This window comes from Eretmochelys imbricata, chromosome 10, assembly GCF_965152235.1.
Source record: "Eretmochelys imbricata isolate rEreImb1 chromosome 10, rEreImb1.hap1, whole genome shotgun sequence".
Lineage (NCBI taxonomy): Eukaryota > Metazoa > Chordata > Testudines > Cheloniidae > Eretmochelys > Eretmochelys imbricata.
The window spans coordinates 52,174,851-52,195,914 of record NC_135581.1 but is presented as its reverse complement, the minus strand read 5'-3'; the positions used below and the strand labels follow the sequence as shown (position 1 = coordinate 52,195,914).

General features: G+C 40.9%; 1 protein-coding gene across 1 annotated transcript in view; it reads left to right on the top strand.

Annotated features, from left to right (window-relative positions):
• Positions 1 to 20,857, top strand: part of TLN2 (talin 2) — a 177,700-nt gene extending 156,843 nt beyond the window's left edge. The window contains exons 51-56 of the mRNA XM_077828077.1: positions 708 to 832; positions 9,800 to 9,925; positions 13,495 to 13,557; positions 13,639 to 13,821; positions 18,111 to 18,236; positions 20,729 to 20,857. Coding sequence (XP_077684203.1) covers positions 708 to 832; positions 9,800 to 9,925; positions 13,495 to 13,557; positions 13,639 to 13,821; positions 18,111 to 18,236; positions 20,729 to 20,857 — 752 coding nt within the window. The remainder of the gene's footprint in view (positions 1 to 707; positions 833 to 9,799; positions 9,926 to 13,494; positions 13,558 to 13,638; positions 13,822 to 18,110; positions 18,237 to 20,728) is intronic.
• The last annotated feature ends 207 nt before the right edge of the window (positions 20,858 to 21,064 follow it).

Below are 21,064 nucleotides of genomic sequence, written 5' to 3'. Positions count from 1 at the left end.
TGAGTTTTCTACACCATTCCCGGTAAGTTGCAGAACTTTGAAGTGAGCTGCCTCTGAGCATTTGTTTTGTGAGGTCTCCAAAAGTGTAAGATCTTTCCTCTCCAAAAAAAAGTTCAGCCTTGTATTTGTAGGAGAAACTTGCTTATTGGCCTTATTGGCACTGGGATTAAAACAGCACTGTTCACTCTCGTGTTTTCTGTGGATGGGCGCTAACCGTGTCTCCCTAGCCGCTGTAGATGGGGACTTTACTGAGAACTGTTAGTCAGACCATGATCTCCTGGGTAGTCTAATGCATCCTCTGTGCTCTTTTTGTCACAGTTCTCAAACAGTGCATCTGTCTGCCTTGGTCAAGGAAAGCACACTAGAATCTTTCTGAGTAACAACTATGATTAAAGCTGGTTGGATGATAAATTGTTCAGCACCCAGTGTAGACATGGCCTTTCAAGGAACAATTTAGAGTTACTTTTCTTACAAGCCACTTCCATAATAGAACGTAATGGCTAAGTGCTCTTTCCATTTTGACTTGTGTTTTGCAGTCACTGGCTTAAATTATAGTATTTTATGCCATTAATGGTATTAAAGTGAGGTCTCCATATACACACACCGTATATTTTGCACATAGTTTTGAGGTGTGACAGGGCATCAGCTTGGTCAAAAGGCACTAACAATGCTATTGAAGTTATTGTCTTCCCCTCTATTAATTTCAGGCACGGAGTGGGTGGATCCAGAGGACCCAACAGTCATTGCTGAGACAGAGCTACTGGGGGCTGCAGCTTCAATTGAGGCTGCAGCAAAGAAGTTAGAGCAGTTGAAACCACGAGCCAAGCCAAAGGTGAGTGTCCATCTTCCATGTTCTTTTTAAAGTTAATGCCGCAGAAATGCAAATAACTGGTATTGTGAGGAGCTGAGTGCTATAGATCAAGGTGATGGTTGGAATAATCAATCCCTACATTGTCCTCAGCTGGTGCCAGTAGAAGCTACACTTTTCAGACAAGCTAGCTGTGACTTACCACAAAGGCACAAGATATTTGGTGGCTCTTTCAAGTGGTGGGCATGCGAGTAATAGATTTGGATATGGAGGGGAAGGAAAGGAAATTCTTAGGAAAAGCTTTTTCAAGTTACAAGATAGTTATTGTTTGTTCATTCACTTTTCTCTGTCCAAAAAATCTTTTCTGATGTGAAAGATCATTCTTGTTCCTCAGTTTCAGAGACTTTTGGGTCCCGCTCACTCAATCTTCTGTGTGTGTGCATTTACTATGGTAGGTTGTGGCCAAAAGATCTTATCAGATCAACACACAGTATTTGACTTGTAGCAAACAGGTGTCTCCTTTTAAACTCTTTGTTTAAAATATAAACTGATTCTTCTGTGCTTATTTTCTCTTAATTCTATAAAGGGAAATGTATAAATGAAGGTGCCATATGAATGCTTATGTAGTCTCATATTTTTGTGTGTTTCAGATATGTCCATGAGAATATTTTTAAGTAAAATGGAATTAACTGCTTGCACATGGGTCAGAGGAATTATGGGGCAATTATTATAACCTGAAGTAGTTAGTGTACCTGCACAGTTCAGGAAGTGGGGGCATGACACAGAATCACTTCACTCCACAGTGTAGAGCCCCTGACAAGTTTTGAAATAAATCTCCATGAGACACAGGACTGGGCCTCTTTTAATAAAAATAAGGCCTGCCATTAACTTCAGAAAGCAATGCCATGGTCATGTCCTTTTCTCAGCAGCTTCAGAGTTACCCGACTTTGTTCTAAGCAGATGAGGGAGGAGTCTTTCCAAGCAAGCAGGTTCTAAAGGTCATTCAGTGTCAGACCGTTGTTGTCAGGGGATTGTGGTATTTTCTGTCATTCAGGAGCATAAGATTAAGACGGTTTTTAATAGCCTCACAAGATGGGCTGTGGTGATGCCCACTGCTTGAGGAATTTTTCTTTCAGTGGGGAGAATGAAGTCCACGAAAGAGCAATGCTTTTTTTTGTTCTATGGGTTTTGTAATTGGTACATTCATTTTTTGTGAAGAAAGAAAGTTGCTTGTAATGAGATTATATAAAGCAGAGGATTGAGACTGGAAAAGTCCTTTAACACCTTTTCTACACAACCACTACACAACAGAATATCTGAGTTGCCCTGTAACCTTAAAACCATTCTCCTGCTAACATCTAAACCATTCCAGTGGCCACTGTCATTTAAAAATGAATACAAATCCTACACCTGCTCCTCATTTAACATGTTAATTTGAGCATTCAGTCTGCCGGTGGTTTATTGGGCTCTTTCTTTGTCATTTTGTGGAAAACACATTCATATCTCTGGATTTATATTTCATTTTGCAATAAAACTTTCTTTCCATTGCTCATAATTCAATTTATCTTTCACAAACATTTACTGTAATGCAAGTGAAAGGTACTGGAATGACCCCACTTTATATTTCAAGCCCTCTGTTTATCCACAGAGCAGAGAACAGCATCAAAGTGTGCTTCCTATCTCTGGCCCATCAATGTGTTTCAACACAGATCAGGAGATACTGCCTGTAGGGGGAAGAATGTTTTCGGTAGCTCACTCTTAGATGTTTCAATCTTAAACTTCTGTATCAACAAGACATCTCTGTCACTCAAATCTAAATTTGTAATTAGTAATCTCAAATCTAAATTAGTAATTAGACAACAACTGTTCTCTTATACACAGTCCACCAAATACAGAAACATAAAAACTGCTATATTGGATCAGACCAATGGTCCATCTAGCCCAGTATCCTGCGTCTGGCGGTAGCCATTAGCTTCAGAAAAAAGTTGCTGGAGAGCCTGTAATAGGCCCCGGCCTGCAGGGAAAGTTTCTTCCTCACCCCTCTTAATTAGAGGTGGATTTACACTCTGAAGTCTGAGGGTCTGGATCCCTTCCAAAATTCTTGGGGTTTTGTGGGGTTTTTTGCTTGTTTGTTTTAATCCTTACTATTTGATCTCTGTCTATGTTCCAGTTTATTAATATAATAGAAATGAAACAATAAAGCTAACACTTGTTCTAATTTTGTAATTGAGCTGCACTAGTTTTGTTCCATCTCTGTATTTTATTCCATTTCCCTTATCTTTTTGTTGTGCCCCCACCCCATTGCATCTCTGCACCACATACCTCCCATTGCTGTCTTAATAAAATTAAGACGTCTAGAGTGGGGCAGCAACTTTCCACTGCAGGAGGATCATTCCTTTCTCAAAAAGAAAAGGAGGACTTGTGGCACCTTAGAGACTAACAAATTCTGTTAAGGAACTCCTGTCCATGTTTTATTGCATAATGTACGTTCTTTCTGAAGTAAACACAACAGCCTGGCTACAGAGCAGATACAGTCTCTCACCGTTCAAAAGCTTAAATGCTCTGACTACTAGTACAACGTCCAGTTAATGTTTTAGTACTTGTCTTGTTTCTGAGATTGTGTATCTAAAGGTATTTTGAGGAAGACCTTCCTTATCTGTTCCTTCTTCAGGTGTAATGCAAACTGTCTTGGATTTTAATTGTGGTGTTCAACGGGGAAAATGGTCTGCTGAGCTGTACAAACTTTTCTGTTCGTTTTATAAAACAGGTTATAGTAGGTGGTATGTCCTTTACAACACAGTTATGGATTTACACTGATTGTGGTGTCTTATTTGGTTGGTTGAATATCTTCTGCTTTGGGGCCTTATATTGCCTGTTCTAATATAATATGGTCCTTGATCTGTAAAGATACCACCTGGTACAAAATAACTACCCAAAAGAGCAAGTTAAAAAAAGGAAAAGAAAAAGTGGTCTCTGTACTTATTTTATGGAATTAAAAATTACATGTTTCATTAACTCTTACAATGGAAGAAATAGTTATAGGAAAACAATGTTGTGGCTTAGGTACATCACCAGAGACCATTGCTGTATGTGCATTATGTTCCTGTTGGTGCACTCTTCATGCCTCCATGCAGGCTTATGCCTTCAAACACAAGGCAAGGGGTTGCGTCTTTAGCAGTCGATAACAGTTCCCTGCTGTTAGCCTTTAGCAGTGTGTCTTTCCCCCGCCCCCCAAGATGAATCAAACCTGGATGCCTTTTCTGCAGGGCTCTGTGTGATATGTTTGATATATTAGGTTGTTATTTAATCCAACTATATATCAAACATATTCCTATAGTGTCCTGCCCTGTCTCCGGGGGTTTATAAAGTAGTATAAGGCAATATGAAGGAATACTTTAAATCACAAGCAGATTTAGAAGACTTTCCTGCAGACTCTCATTCTAATCTGATTTTTTTAAAAACATATACTATGAAGTGCTCTTTTTAATAGGGTTGTTCTTGGGGAGATGTGTAAGTTGCATAGGTTCATTTATAATGGGCAGCAGCCATGCAAGTACTGAATCTCATAGAAGTTGTCTCTTGTGTTTACCTGGCTGTGTGCAGTAACTTACCCTTGTTGCTGTCTCTTTATTAAATTGAAGCTGAGAGGCACTTCAGAAGAAACGTGGTTTGTCTTTCATGACTGTTGGCAACAAGTTAATGGTGGTTCACTCATTTTTCTACTGATCCTGAACCTATTCATGCTGTCCATTACATTGGAAGGACGTGTAGGAAACTGGTTAAAAGTAAGGAAATACAAAAATATCTGTATCTAACTCTTTAAAAAATAACAGCATGGTATTTTTGTCACCGTTTCGTGACAATGTTTTATCCTAAACCATTTTGTAGTCGGCCCAGTAATTTGTATGTATTTTTTGTGATCTCATGTGGCAGACTCTCTCTCCCTTCACCTACCTGCAGATCACAGAATCATCAAAGCATAGGATGACTCTTATTAGCCTAAGTTTGTGCAAATAGATGTTGACTTCGATTTTTTTAAAACATTATTAAGTCTCGTGAGCTTGGTTTTTAAAGTGACCCAAATTGCCATCTCAAGGGACTAAAGATATAAACAGTGGAATTTTGTGTCACATATGTCAGGAAGTCTGGTTTCATGTTCATGCATTCTGAGAACTGCATAATTTGAGAGCAGTATTGATGAAAATGAACAAAAACAATTTGTGACACAAAAAGATTAGCCAAATGACAATGGACAGTGACTCCTCCTGTAGGACTTGTTGTGCTGCTCAGTCTTGGATTGTATATGTAGTGAAAAGTTTGGACCTCTCATTTTGAGGTATACCCTTCAAACCACACTGCTAAGGTGTAGGTGAAAACAAGTATGGACCTTTTGTTGTGCCCAGCAGGATGTGCAAGCTAGTTGTGCTCCAAGACCAGCATGAGGGGTGGGTAAGCATGCCCACAAGCATGACTAAGCAGTAGTTGTCCTCTGCACTGAGCAGTGTCTCAAGCCCTCTGTGTGTCCACTTTTTACTTGTGTGTCCAGGACAAAAATAATGGGAAGGAATGGACAGAGTGGACCTGTTGAAGAAAATAGCAGAGTAAGATCAGTTCCCCCTCTGGTTATGTGGAGGTGCTGCATAGGACTGGTCAAAAGTTTCCATTGAGAGTGGTTTTCGAAAAACCAAATTTACCCTGGCCAGCATCTGCTTTCCACAGAAAATGTTTGACTTCTAGCTGGAAAACAGAAAACTGGCAAGTATTCAGATAACTGAAAAATTTGCGGTTTAGTTTTTTGAAAAAGTCAAGATTTTCAGCTGAAAACGTGAATAAAAACCAGAAAATTTGTTTTCGTAGAAACTTTCTGCAGAGGGAAAAACCTGTTTTCCAGGCAGCTCTAGTGCTTAGCTATCCATTCCCATGATAGGTCTTATGCCTGCCCCTAGTATCAGCACCTTAGTAGCTGCACCATAGCTTTCTCAGTGATGCGAGATGTAATTTCCCTGCAATTCTTTTTCAACTAGTCATTTTTACATTGTGTTTATATGTACAACACTGAGCACATCATGCTATGCTGAATGAATCCCATGCGGGTACTTTTCTTCCCCATCTGGGGTTGGTTCTCTGGAAACTTGTAGAATATTTTGAGAAGGTGTTTCATGTTGTAGAGGTATTTCTAATTCAGTAGTTAAGGGCTAATTGAAAAGCTTTCTAGCCCTGATCTAGATATCCATATAGTAAAGCCATGGCAGTGAACATTTTATTAGGCTGTATGAATAAATAAAATCCATCATAAAAATAGTTGCTGAATTATTTGCTGATTCAGTAGATAAATTAGAGTTAACTTCCTTACAGCACGGCCATTTAAAGAATAGTGCAGATACTACTATTGATATAAAGAAGTAAAATAGCTCTCAGCTCATGGACGCTTCCACAGGTTTGGATACAGGCTCCATAATTCCAGCTCAAGACAGTATTTTTCTTAAAAATCAGTGAATGAAAACTGTACTGTGACACATCAGAGAGGCAAAAGCAAAAGGTAGATGGAGCTGTGTACTAACCTTCCTTTACTTGGTACTTGAATTCGGATTTCAGCTGTAATCAAGATGGAATTGCTGGTCTTTACTTTCTCTACAGTGGACTTTGGCCCTTGTCCCAAACCAGGAGATATTTGGGTGAAGTTGGCACTGCATTCTCTGTAGAGGCCCAGAACTGGAAAGAGCAGCGTTGCAGCGCAGTGGCAGAAATATGTGCTGCAACTTGTCCACTGTCCGCTCCCATGAAGCTTGGGCGGTTTTTTTGTGTGCTACTAGATTTTCACTTCAAGAGAGCCAAATTTACCTAAGTGTGTTTTCAAAAAATGATACCAACTGAGCTAAATATAGTCCCTCTGGGCTACAAATTGTGCCCTTGTGTTAGTGGTCAAAGTAAGAGATTAACATTTGAGGCCTGTTGCATAAATCATAGGCCACGTTAGTGTTTAGATACTATAGTTGTGGTGGTGTTGCATTACAAACACAGCCAAAAATCCGTCTGCTGAGATGACTTGTTTCATTAACATGGTAATTCCTTATCATAACCCTTTTGTACAGATATACACGTGTGCTGTTCCTAATTAGCAGAGGCAAATATTCTGCATTTAGTAGGCACCTCTTGTTCTTTTATCTCGTCCTTTAAGGTGCCCTCCAACATTATCATTACACGGCAAAAGTTGATGCTAAATAGTTTTTATTTAGGATGCCATGTTTCTTCACCGGTGCTTTGACTTCCATGGATGCTGGACTTTGTGACTTTCTGTTTTATTCACATGGTAGAAGTTATATGAAATGTTGTAGAATCAAGCACCCTATGGCTTGTTTTTTAAACTGTGAGACATGAATTAATGCCCATGAAAGTAACAGGAGAATACAATTGGCTTTTGATTGAGTATTGAACGGGCAGGGGATGTGCATGCTTCTGTATACCAGCTTCCCAAGATATTTCTTATTGTATGTGCAGTGCTCCCGTTACTTCACTTCTGAGCCCCTTGTGGCTCCTAATTCCCCCGGAATATGTCTGGTGGTTTTGTAGTGTCCCACAGAGAACTAGAATGAGAGCACCTCACAAAAGTGACTTTTGTTTGTGATTTTCACCAGTACATCAAATTAGGTCTTTACAGATGAGCTAGAGCATGAAAATCACTGCACTTTGTAGCCCCTTGATTTAGAAACATTTATAGAAACAAGGGGCTGATATTAAAAATACCTTTTCCTTCTGTAAAGGCAAATTGGGAGAAATGCAGGAATGGCCATATTTTCAGAAAGACTCTGCCCTCATTTAGACCCTTCAATGAAGTGCTCAGTATTTCAAATGGATGCAGCACCCAGGAGCTGGTGGCTGCTGTGCCCATTTGAAAATCTGCCCCCAATTTTGGATGCTGAACACTTTTGAAAATTTGAATAAACTCTCCACATCATGGCTTTCAGCTCTGTGCAGCTTTCAAGTGGGATTTGGCACACGGTAATTAAAATGGTCAACAAATTTTAAATGTTTAGGCATTGCAATTTAGGAGTATTTTGGGTTTTTTCATATTCACATATGAATATGTGCTACTTTCTTTGAAGGAAAGATCTCCAGATTAATCCTGAAAGTGCTGTATGTCTGATATCCTCCACCCAAAAACAAACCACCTGAAGGCCACCAAGTATTAAGCTGTTCTGAATGGTGGAGTAAAATGTGATAATAAGGGTAGTGTTCAGTCTTTGGTACCAGAGCTGTATTTGGTGCTTTTCAAACACTTAGGAAGACAGGGTCCCTACAACAAATATTTTTAAATCTCAATTCAATACAACATAAGAGAGGTTCAGCCACAAGAGTGGAGTTGGTACCACCAGAAATAAGATTCACTGGGGAAGATGTTAACCTTTTGACAGGAGATGTCATTTCTTGTCATTAAAACCAGTGCTAGCAACAGATGCCTTTAGCTGTTATGGCCATTGATCTAATCATACATTACAGACCAAGCTCATGTGGAAAGTTCTGTTTCATCAGATGTTAACTCACTTTGTTATTTGAATAGTCAAGTCGCATCAGTGTATGTAAAGGACAAGTAATAAACATGTCCATTGTTTCGGTTACTTTCCCACACCCTACTAAGGTACCAAAAATATGAGAAGAATCTGAACATTATGCATTTTATCTCAAAACACTGTTTAGTCTCAGTTAGAAGAGTTTGTGGTTGTGGTATGAGAAAGCTGTACTTGCGTGAATTGTGGGAAAAGACCCATCTCTCTTAAGGAGTCCTGTTAGGGAATGCATCATACTTATGCCCTAATGCCCTCGCTGATCTTTCTGCTTTTGGTGCCATTTAATATATCATTTGTTCATGGTCACAGTCAAAGTAAAAATCAAAGCAAACCAACAAATAACACACGCACACTTATAACCATGCTTGTAATTGTTCTGAAAGTAATAAACATACCTAAGCTAGGAGTAGATGGGGGAGGTTGACACATGGGCAAAGCAGGTTCTCCATATTAACCTGCCCAGGCTATTGCAGCCACATTACATGCAACAGACACACTCCATCCTTGCTGGCAGCATAGACACAACACAGGAGGAGATAGATATAACGTTCCTGTGCAGATTTAAATGACTTACAGCTTTTTGTTTGTTTTACTTTATTCATGTTAAGCCCAGGTTTAGGAAACTGACATTTGCACATCAATAGTTTCTTTCATCTCATGAAAAATATTATTAGGAGCTGTTAATCTTCCTGTTCAGTATGCTTGTTATAATGTTGGTTTAGGTGTTTGAATGGTTTCAAACAGACCCTCAACATGTTGTAACTCCAAGAGGACTGGACTGGACTGCTTTGCAGTACTTGCTTTCAGTGAAGTGATGCAGCTTACAAAAAGCAATTTCATTAATGGGCTTACTTGATAATTATGTTGTGCATTTCATTTCAAAGAAACATAATGATAACATTAGAGTTGTAGTTTATTTTAATGCTTTTATGCATTCTCTTTATTATATTTACTAAGTAACTATGTGCTTTGTTTAACAAACTCTAATAATCTCAGCAAACAAACCACTTACGAAGATAATATTGCGTGGGAAAACAAGAATTCCATTTCAGACTACTACTTTACCTGTATTTTTTTAAAAGAGTTTTTAATGATTCTGGTGGAAACCAAAAACTCAGTGGCATGCACTGAAATATCTTGTGTGTGGTATTTAAATAAAATCTGTCACTTTAAATTTTGCACAAGGTTGACCACAAGGGGAACATTACTTTCAAGTTAATATTTATGTTTGTATCCAATAGTTAATACTGTTGTCTCTTAATTTAGGCCCCAGGAAAGTGCTTTGTAGAATGCAAATAAGCCATTGTAGATTCTTTTGTCTCTGTGTAGAGCTGGATTACAGAATCCAAAGAAAATGTGTCCTGGAAACTGAAGAGAAACCATTCTGTTCTGAATTGTGTGTGACAGTGTTCTGTTTTGGTTATAGCAAGCCGATGAGACTCTGGACTTTGAAGAACAGATCCTGGAAGCAGCTAAATCCATTGCAGCTGCTACCAGTGCCCTAGTCAAGTCAGCGTCGGCAGCCCAGAGAGAGCTGGTGGCACAGGGAAAGGTGGGTGAACAGGACATTCAACACAGCGGAATTATTTTAAATTATAAAGCATGTCGCTTCTTAATTTTTCTATGTATGGAGGGCACTCTGGATTGACTAATAAAAATGTAAATCTATCGGATTGCATGCCCTGGCCGGGGTTGGTTGAAAAGTCTGTTTAAACATAGCAAATGTAATTTGATATTTGGCTTTCAAATGTCTCAGCTGTTTCTTGTTCATGAAGGGCAATGATCCATGCTCATGATGTATGGTCCCATAGTACGTTTTGGGATTTAAAAAGAAACGGAGTAGTAAACAATAACATTCTGGTCCAGATTAGCAGAGGCATCACTAATTGTGCCTTCAGTGTGTTGAATGATTCAGTTAGGGCCCCTGTATGAACACAAATTAGGCAAGTGCAAATGGATGCACTTACAGCTATTGCTAGGACAACTAAAGTGCTTACAAAATGGCTCTACGTCCATTTGCCTTGTTAGCATTGAGTGCTTTTTATTCCATTTCACTTCCATTTCTTCTTCTTCTGTCTTATTCAGCTGGGCTTCCTAGGGAACTTGTGTTTGGTTCCACCGTGATCACAAAGCAGTTGTTCTGGAACTGTCATGTTGTAACTGTTCGAAAAGATCTCCTGTAGAACTTATTTAAAATGCTTATTATTATTGAAAACTGGTAGCAAGAATAGTCAAGCAAATGAGAATTTAGACCCCTGCCTTATTGCTCCACTTACCCCTGGTCTACACTGGGGAGGGGGAGATCAACCTAGGATACGCAACTTCAGCTACGAGAATAGCGTAGCTGAAGTCGACGTATCTTAGGTCGATTTACCTCGCGTCCTCACGGCTCCGGGTCAACTGCTGCCGCTCCCCCGTCGACTCCACTTCCGCCTCTCACCGCAGTAGAGTACAGGAGTCAACGGTAGAGCAATTGGGGATCGATTTATTGTGTCTACACTAGACGCGATAAATCGATCCCCGATAGATCGATCACTACCACTGATCAGGCGGGTAGTGTAGACGTACCCTTAGATTATTGCATTGTTTGCCTTTGTGACAGAACTTGTTCAAATTTAGTTACATTACGATGTAGAGCATCCTTTGCTTTACCCACCACCCCGGAAGAGAAAGAGAATAAATATATCCTGGTATAAGTCCTAAATATCTGTCAATTTAGACTTCTTGTCAGAGGGAACAGTTACATCTTTCTCCTCATGTCTTTTTAAGATGGAAGCAAGCAGCACTTGTGCCTTGTTCCAGCAAAGCTCAGAAAAATTGCTAAAAACACTTTCATTCCTTCACTCCAGGAAAACCATAGCTTGTCATTCTGATGTGAGCACATTAGTCAAATGTAGTGCCATATTAGCAAACCTGTTCTTCCAGCTTTGATGGAAGACTTCTTAGTCCCGGCTCTCCCATGCTAACACACTAATTCTTTAAGACTAAGAATTTTCAGTCAGTGCCTTTTATCAACAGTGGGTTGCCTGCTGGCATGAGCACTGCCTTCTCCAGCTCAACTAATCCAGCAAGTAGTGCGGTGCCACTTAAGGGCAGAGCCGAACCTAAACTCTCGCTCTGAACACCCACATACTTTGGAAGAGCTTCAGGAAGGATCCAAACTTTGCTGCTCAGGCTCAACTGGAGTCAACTTGGAGTGGTTTAAAACAGATCCTTTCATTAGGCAGAGAACCATTCACAAGTAAATGAACAATAATAAAGATTCCTCTGAGATAATGAATTCAAGACACACACCTGGTACCTGTTTCCTAATTATCAATCTTCAGTTAATTGGTACCGTGGGTGTCTTCCAATTCCTGTCTACAGCAGACACTTGCTAGCCAGATTTACAGCATAATGGCCTTTGAAATGAGCAGACAGAATGCTTCCCATATCTCCCCTGTCTGCACATAGAGGATGCAGTCTGATATCATTTCCTTAAGCAGTACAGCATACTTTCCACCCTTTTACACGTGTCAGAAGAGATGGCTTATGCCTGGTGAGGGGGCCATGGTTCAATCTACTACCCGCCTATCACCTCAATGACAATCAGCAAATAGCTCCCTTGATAACAGCTAACAGGCCATTCCCCTCACTGGCCGTGTGGGGGAAGAGAAGAAGGTAATAGGGACTTCCTACCCCTTCATTCAACCATGTGGACCAGACACAATATTGTCCTATATAAATTCCCAGCAGCAGTCAGTCAAGGCTGTAAAAATGTTTTGCAGGAAAAGTCAATGAAATGTTTCAGCAAAAAGGTTTGTTAAACTTCCTTCTTTCCAGTTTGTTCTGCCTTCTCATATGAAATTGTTGTAGTGGCGTTAGTTTGACATTAAGCAGCTATTTCAGGTTTTGGAATAAAGGTAATGTTTTATGAAGTCAGATCTGATCTACTTTACTTTTTCTTGTTCCCCAGGCACTAGTGTCCAGACTGGTAGATCTCTGCTGAACTTTAGATGCTTTTGCTAGGGAAGGTGATGCAAGAAAACTTTGAAACCTGAAAAACCAATAGGTCTCAAGCATTTTATTGTAAAACTGAATTTTTCTCTTACAGCAACATTATTAATGTTTTGCTATTACCCTAAAAAACCCCATTCAGGATGTTCCAGCTGTATCAAAAGTCTTGCAAATTTTTGTGTTTTTCTTTAACCCCCACCTCGGAAGTCAGGCAATTATATGAGAATTTTGGCTTTCATTTTTTAAAGAAATTCAACAATTTTGCAACCTTCATGGTTGAGGAGAAAAGCTGGAAAATGTAAACCCTAACAGCTCAAAAACCAGAATACAATTGAAAAGACACCAAACTTTTTTTTTCTTTAATCTCACAATTTTGGGGGGCCCTGACTCATTATTTCTGAATACATGGGGTTGGGAATACTGGGATCAGAAGACAATAGTACTAAGTGCTGCATGAAGACATAGAAAAAGGTATTTGCTACCTTGACTTGGTAATCAAACATCAGGTAGGAGTGTGGGAATTCGAAGGAACTTTGTTTTTCTATGCAGTGGCAGCTTGAACATACTGAAGAAATATAGCATAACTCTACTGTTCAGTAGCCTTGAACAATGGCGTGAATGTCAGGAATGAACGTTATAGACAGGAACAAATCCTTTCAACTTACTAAAATTTCCCAGCCTCTTCTGGCAAGCCTTGACCAGGCAAATCCTCAGCTGTACCCTTTATTGGTTTCTCTAAACTTACAGCAAGACTGGAGCAGCTCAAGTAACAATGTAGGTTAAAGTGTCCCTGAATGAACAAGAGACAGGTAATGGCAGGGATCAACAGCCATAAAAGGCACATTTTTATGGTGGGAGCAGGAGCGCCTAGAGTCCTAGTCAGAAAACCTTGGCTAGTACAGAGATACATGCCAGAGTCTGGGAACCACTGACTTATATTAGCATAGGAATGTAAGTCAGAAATTTTCTTCTGTCATCATTAGATAGTGTGCACTGAGATGAATTGGGGGAAAGGGGGAGGTGTACATAAAGTTTCCTTTTCAGATGGTTATGGTCTTTGAATGCAAATCAAGGCAATTGCATTTTATATTTCACTCTAAGCAAGTGTCTGAACGGTTCTTCCAGGTTGGAGCTATCCTTGCAAATGCAGTGGATGATGGACAGTGGTCTCAGGGACTTATTTCCGCTGTGAGTAATTTCAATTGTTTCTTTCTCTTGAAAGTCTCTGAGAAACAAGAATGCTGAGTAACTTTAGTTATTGACTCCTAGGCCCGAATGGTGGCAGCTGCAACCAGCAATCTCTGTGAGGCAGCTAATGCCTCGGTACAAGGTCATGCTAGCGAGGAGAAACTCATCTCATCTGCCAAACAAGTTGCGGCTTCTACAGCACAGTTACTTGTGGCTTGCAAAGTGAAGGCTGATCAAGACTCTGAGGCCATGAGAAGATTACAGGTAACAGCGTTCATAAACAATGTAAAAATCCATCTCAGAGCTATGTAACAGTCACCGTCATGCCTTTTCAACAAATCCAGAATTCAGCCAATAGCTTCAGGAAATTGCCTGAACCAAATCATGGCTGGGTTTTATCTTCTCCGGTAGTGAAATACGTTGTGTTAAGTTCAAGGCTGCCATGCTGCATGTTGCCATTGTTAATCAGCATCTGGAGTTCATTCTGTGATCATTGTAGCCATTACCTTCGAGATGGTTGAACTTTTAGAAAGATAGAAATGTGAAGTAATCTGTACCTCGCACCAGCTGAGGGAGAATATAGTGATCAGAGGGAACTCTACTAATGCTAACGGTCTCAGAATCAAAAACAGAGTGAGTGCCACCCTGCCTGTTAGTAATGCATCCAAAATGAAACTGCTGTTAGAAAACATTGTACTTGTTGAAGTCAGAAGTAACACTTCAGTTTACTATAACTGAAAGATATTGGGGGAAATGATCTTTTCAGTGTGTTTACTGGGTGTTTCTTGACATCGCTTTGTGTCTAGTTGGCTTTTCTGTTTTCAGTGTATGTTCAATTGCAAACACTCATGCACGTGCTTACCAGATTTCTGAGAGACTACTCGTGTTTAAACTAAGTACATCACTAAGGCCATAGCTACACTACAAACTTTGGTTGACACACATTACGTCGGCATCAAGCCACTGCAATGAGTATTTCACTTGTCCATGTGTATACTTGGCTCTTTGCACCAGTTCTGGGCATACTCACCAGGAGTGCTTGTGCCAATGCACAGCACCAAGCACCTTGGGTAGGAATTCAACTGTATAACCTGGCACCACCCAGCACACTGTCTTTTGGGAGGTTTTGACGATACTTGGTGGGACAGAATCAAGTCGTACAGGGTTACTGGGAGCAAGGGGTCAACTTCCAAGCATGCAACTGTCTCATTCCATAACGTCATCTATATCCTATAATTTTCACACCTCTTAAATGTCCCACAAGCCTGCGCAGCTCTCCTGGCTGTCTGCCATCTCTGACGGAAGCATGGAGCCTGCGCAGCTCTTCACTGTTGCAGTAAGTGTTGCAAGCTCAGGACACGTGATCCTCTGGTATTTGCAAAGCCGTAAGAAGAACCAAATCAGCATGGAACGTGACAGGTTCTTGGAGGACAGATTGTTGTGGGATATAGTGAGACCCCATTTCAGGGTGGTTGGTGGTGGTCATGGAACTGCTGCAGAAGGGGGAGCGCCACTGCGGGGCTCTAGAAACGATTAGCAACTGGTGGGATCACATCATAATGCAGGCTTGGGATGACGAGCAGTGGCTGCAAAGCTTCCAGATGCAGAAGGCCATGTTCCTGGGTCTGTGTGCCGAGCACGCCCCAGCCCTCAAGTGCACTGATACCAGAATAAGAGCTTCACTGACAGTGGAGAAGTGAGTGGTGATCACACGATGGAAACTTGAAATGCCAGATTGCTGCTGGTCAGTGGGAAATCATTTTGAAGTTGGAAAATCCACTGTGAGGGGCATTGTCATGCAAGTGTTCAGGGTCATTAATTGTCATGAATACTGCCATGCGGATCTAACAGACAGCAACAGAAGAGAGAACATTTTAAAATAAGAACATTGTTGTAAGACCACAAACATTGACAGAGAAACAACAGATTCTGGATTAGGAGCAGAACTGGCCATTCATTTTTTGTAAAAACTGATTCGAGTTCATGTGGAGTGTCTCTTTTGGAGCAGAGTTTATCTGAAAAGTGGCTGTGTTAATACCGCACTCTGGGTATTAAGCTTGTTGTCTTAAGGATTTACAATTGCAATGTGCTTAGTTTAGAAATGACTGCAGCTTTTACTGTATGCAGTGGTGTGGTAACTGTGTCAGTCCCAGCATATTAGAAAGACAAGGCAGGGAGGTAATGTCTTTTATTGGACCAACTTCTGTTGGTGAGAGAGAGAGAAGCTTTTGAGCTTACACAGAGCTCTTCTTCCAATCTGGGAAACTTATTCAGAGTCGCAGCTAAATACAAGGTGGAACAGATTGTTTAGCACAGGTAGTTAACACCCATTTCAAGGGACCGTTCAGTATGAACTTGGATTTTACTGCAGCTTTTACTGACTTCTAGCCATGTAGTCTCAGTCTGTGTTCTAACAGCTGGGTTCTGGTTCTAAGTTTTGTGGGAATAAAAACCAATGCACTTATTTGTTACTAAAATCAGCAATTATGACTGAGTACAGATATCTGAGCAAGAGGAGTCTATTTTCAGTCATTTTTCAAAATAGAACTGTGATTTTAATTATGGTCAAACCTTGAGGCAAATCTAGGGTTCTGTGGTGGTTTAAATAGAAAACAATGGTTTTGTAATATTATCCCTGGCAGGAGGCAGGTAAAACAGAGGTAGTTTTGGCAGTTGATGAGGGACTCCTGTTGGATGGGTTTGTCACACTAGTGGTCATGTGTTAGTAACTGGAGAACCGTTCTCTTTCTAATGTGTCCACACATTAGTGTCTGAGTGCCAAGATGGGGCTGGAGGAACTTTAAATGCAGAATAATGGCGAACAAAGGGGACCGAACGCTAGTATTATGTTCTTCCTGCCCATCCAGGAAGATCAGGACATTGGGTTACCCTAAGCAAATTTTATTAAATGGACATAGAATACAGTTAAGTGCGAGGCTCAAGGAGGCAGGCCCAAGAGCTATGGAAAGGTGTTTCTTTTTAAGTATTCAGACACAGGCTTTGAATAGTTTCTCCACCAAGCTGTGGAGGAGGTTTGAAGGTGGAAACAGCACTTTCCACTTGGAAGTAATGCCCTTTACTGTAGCAGAACTGTTGGGTTTGTGCACATCACATATTTTGTGTTGGTGCGTTTGGCAAGCACCTGGGTTCCTCTGCTGGCTCTGCCAATAGCATCCATGTTTCCATGGAGCATTCATCAATAGGGTGGATATGGGAGTTGGAATGTCCTGGTTTCCTCTTTGACACTCACACAGACAGACAAGCTTGTGGAGAAGTTGTTTAACCTACCTTCCATGTGAACGCTGTTTTGGAAGGAGCTGTAGTTGGAGTCTGGGGAAATGAAAATGCATGTGAATCATCTAATTCTTCTTTGAATGATTGTACACATGAATTCCTCTCTTGATGCACATGTGCCCCGTGCATGCTAGATTGGATTATTTTTGGCTAGCAGTGTCCGTTGGAGCCACGCTTGCACCCAAGATGAGGGCATACCGTCTGAAGCAGGTCCAACAGTCCCTCCATTCCTTCTTATCACCCTGGGCAGCAAGATGGAACTCCTGCAGTGACTGTCTGATTCTCTGCACGCTGTGCTAGCATTAGTGTGCATTAGTTATTGGTATTATTAATTAGTAGCTAGTGTCTTTATGCCAGTTGGCACAAACAAAAAAACCTGCTTTAGTCAGATATTTAGTGTACAGCCAGACCCTCAACCATGTACAGGGGCTCTACCAATATGGCAAAATTGAAATCCCCAGGGTTCAAAACCTGCCCCTCATGGGAGGCTTCAGTGCCACTTAACAATAGGTACTCCAGGTGCAACTCTTGTTTCGGAGAGGGAAATATTCTGAGTAGCGATCCATATGTTGCTCCTTGCCTAAGCTGACTCAGAAAGCTAGAGAGGCCCTTGGCCCCCCTAAAATTGTTCCCACGGGGCACTCAATGCAAGCCTCCGTGAACGCTGAAAGGAAGGCTGTGTGTAGACCTCCATCTTCTGGTCACTCCCTCTCCGTGAGCTCCCCAGCAAGTTGAGATTCCACCCCGAGCTCCCTCACTACCTTGACCAAGAGGCTCCAGTCATCTGCCTCCATCCTGCCATCGATGTTCTCAGAGGGTTAGGAAGAAGTACCGCTCCAGAGACAAGATGAGCCATAGGCCACCATCTCCAGTGCCTGCCAAGTCAAGTCATTAGGCACCAGGTGTTTGACTTGTCTGGGGCTCAGCATTGCGGTCTGGGTGGCACTTGACACCAGCCGTTGTAGCAAATGGTTGACTCCACATCCATGGAGGCATTCAGTGATACAACATTTTCATAAAATCAACTGCAATTCATAAGTTGTACATAGAGCCCCAAATTGGGTCAGAGACCTACAGAATTATCCAAGTTCATGTTCACCTTATAAGCACTGATGGTAAAAGCACGTTTGGTGAGGAAAACAAGTGTCATGCCTCTGGAGTTCAGTGGAGCACACTCTCCTGCCCAGAAGGAGCCCACATTACATATACAGTGTGCGTTCATGTTTTTTGCTGCTAAATTCCTTTTATCTCCTCTCTAGGCTGCGGGGAATGCTGTTAAACGAGCATCTGACAATCTTGTCAGGGCAGCCCAGAAAGCAGCATTTAGGAAAGCGGATGACGACGATGTGGTGGTCAAAACCAAGTTTGTGGGCGGCATCGCTCAGGTTGGTGTGAACATCCAGAGCAAGAGTAGGAAAAATTTGTGTCCCAAAAATATTGCCTTATGTAACACAGTAATAGATTCATGCAGTACTGTGTGAAACTTCATTGTAAATAACTTGCCTCAGTATATTTCTGTTATGGACAAATAGACAAATAATGCATACAGAGAATAGGCAATACTCTGTGTTTGTCCTACACAGTGTGTTAGATAGTTGTCATGGTAGTTGTTGCCACTGTATAATATCTTTATGTATCCCTCCCTGTTGTTGTTAAAGTGAAGATTTCCTGCTACTTATATTAATGGTTCTTTCCCGATGCTCCTAGACCTGCTTTAAATCTTCTGAAATCTCAATTACATGACTGTTTGTGTGCAGATAATCTTGTAATAAGGCTGTGGTGGGGAGAATTACTTTTACTTCATTATTATGGCTTTAACAAATACACAGGACTAAAATAACTTTAAAAACCTATTTCAATCAATTTCTAGAATTGCCACTTATTAAAAAATAATGAAAAGCTGCTTCTACAGTGGCTGCTATTAAAAATATGGGAACTTGCCATTCCTAAGTATTTTACAGCACAGTACTATCTCCTGTGTTACTCCTAGGTATAGGAAACTCTTGCAGGTACGTGGGACTGTGATTGTTCAGTTATTAATGTTGCTCAGTGTATTACATTATGAAGTGTTTGCAGGATAAGTTCAAGGTCAGTGTCCCCTTTGTTACTGTGGATCCAACAGACACCAAAAGAGGAGAAAAGATTTTAAAATAGGGAAAGGTACAATATGTTAGTAAATAGTAAAGTTAGTTAGTTAGTAAAATAGAAACAGCCCAGATTGATTTCTCCAACTCGCCTCATCCTGTTTCCACCTACCACTGTTTTACAGCTAGTTTATTCTGAGATGCGTCTGATTGGTGGGCCTGTATAGTGGTCCAATAGATGGTGGAATATGCTGATAGCCTCTTTTCCTGCACTGTGGGATCACTGAGAAGGAGGGATGGGAGCTAACAATGCATTTTAGTGGCTTGATCCTGCAAGGGACTGGGCATGCTGGCCTGGACTAGCAAAGCACTTAAGAACATAAGAACAACCATACTGGGTCAGGATACTGGGTAGATGGAACTTTGGACTTTCTTCCAACAGTGGTCAATGCCATGTGCTTCAGAGGGAATGAACAGGACAGGTAATCATCAAATGATCCATCCCCGTCACCCATTCCCACTTCTGACAAACAGAGGCTGGGGCACCATCCCTGCCCATCCTGGCTAATAGTCATTGATGGACCTATCCTGCATGAATTTATCCAGTTCTTTTTTGAATGCTGTTATACTTTTGGCCGTCACAACATCCTCTGGCAAAGAAGTCCACAGGTTGACTGTGTGTTATGTGAAGAAATACTTCCTTTTGTTTTTTTTTAACCTGCTGCCTATTAATTTAATGTAGTGCCCTTTAGTTCTTGTGTTATGAGAAGGAGTAAATAACACTTCCTTATTTACTTTCTCCACACCTGTCATGATTTTATAGCACTCTTATCATATCCCCCTCCTTAGTTGTCTCTTTTCCAAGCTAAAAAGTCTTATTAATCTCTCTCCTCATATAGAAGCTGTTCCATACCCTTAATCATTTTTGTTGCCCTTTTCTGTACCTTTTGCAATTCCAATATATTTTTTTTAGATGGAGTGACCACATCTGCACGCAGTATTCAAGATGTGGGTGTACCATGGATTTGTATAGAGGCAATAGGATATTTTCTGTCTTATTATCTATCCCTTTCCTAATGATACCCAACATTCTGTTTGCTTTTTTGACTGCCGCTGCATACTGAGTGGATGTTTTCAGAGAACTATCCACACTGACTCCAAGATCTCTTTCATGAGTGGTAACAGCTAATTTAGACCCCATCATTTTATATGTGCTTTACTTGGTGTCTGTCAGCATTGAATTTCATCTGCCATTTTGTTGCCCAGTCACCCAGTTTTGTGAGATCCCTTTGTAACTCTTTGCAGTCTGCTTTGGACTTAACTATCTTGAGTAGTTTTGTATCATCTGCAAACTTTGCCACTTCACTGTTTACCCCTTTTTCTAAATCATTTATGAATATGTTGAAAAGCACTGGTCCCAGTACAGACCTCTGGGGACACCACTATTTACTTCTCTCCATTCTGAAAACTAACCATTTATTCCTACCCTTTGTTTTCTATCTTTTAACCAATTACTGATCCATGAGAGGACCGTCCCTCTTATCCCATGACAGCTTACTTTGCTTAAGCACTTCAGCCCACAAGTCCTGTTGAAATCAATGGGATTCTTCACATGCTTAAATGCTTTCCTGGATTGGGGACAGTGTGTTCAGCGCTCTGCAGGAATACACCTTAGAACTGTTGTGCACTGATCACGAATCCCATTGTGAAAGGGACAAAGATCCTCGCCTTTTTTTTTTTCTCCCTCTTTAATCTTCTTCTTCATTATCACAGTCCTTTCTCTTTTTCTCTAGATCATTGCAGCCCAGGAGGAAATGCTGAAGAAGGAAAGAGAGCTGGAAGAGGCAAGGAAAAAACTGGCTCAGATCCGCCAGCAGCAGTATAAATTTCTCCCCACAGAACTGAGAGAAGATGAGGGCTAAACTGCTGAGACTTTTTTTTTAATGAAATGAGCTCAAGGGGGACAGTGCAGAGAGAACTAACCTGACAGCATTCTGATATGCCAAGCACTTACCTAAACAAATTGCCTGTAATAGCTTTAGGTGAGCAGAGGGCAATAAACATTTGTTCTTTCTCATCTGTTCAGCTAAGGTGCGTGCTCATCAAACAGATGGTACAGTGTTAAGTCC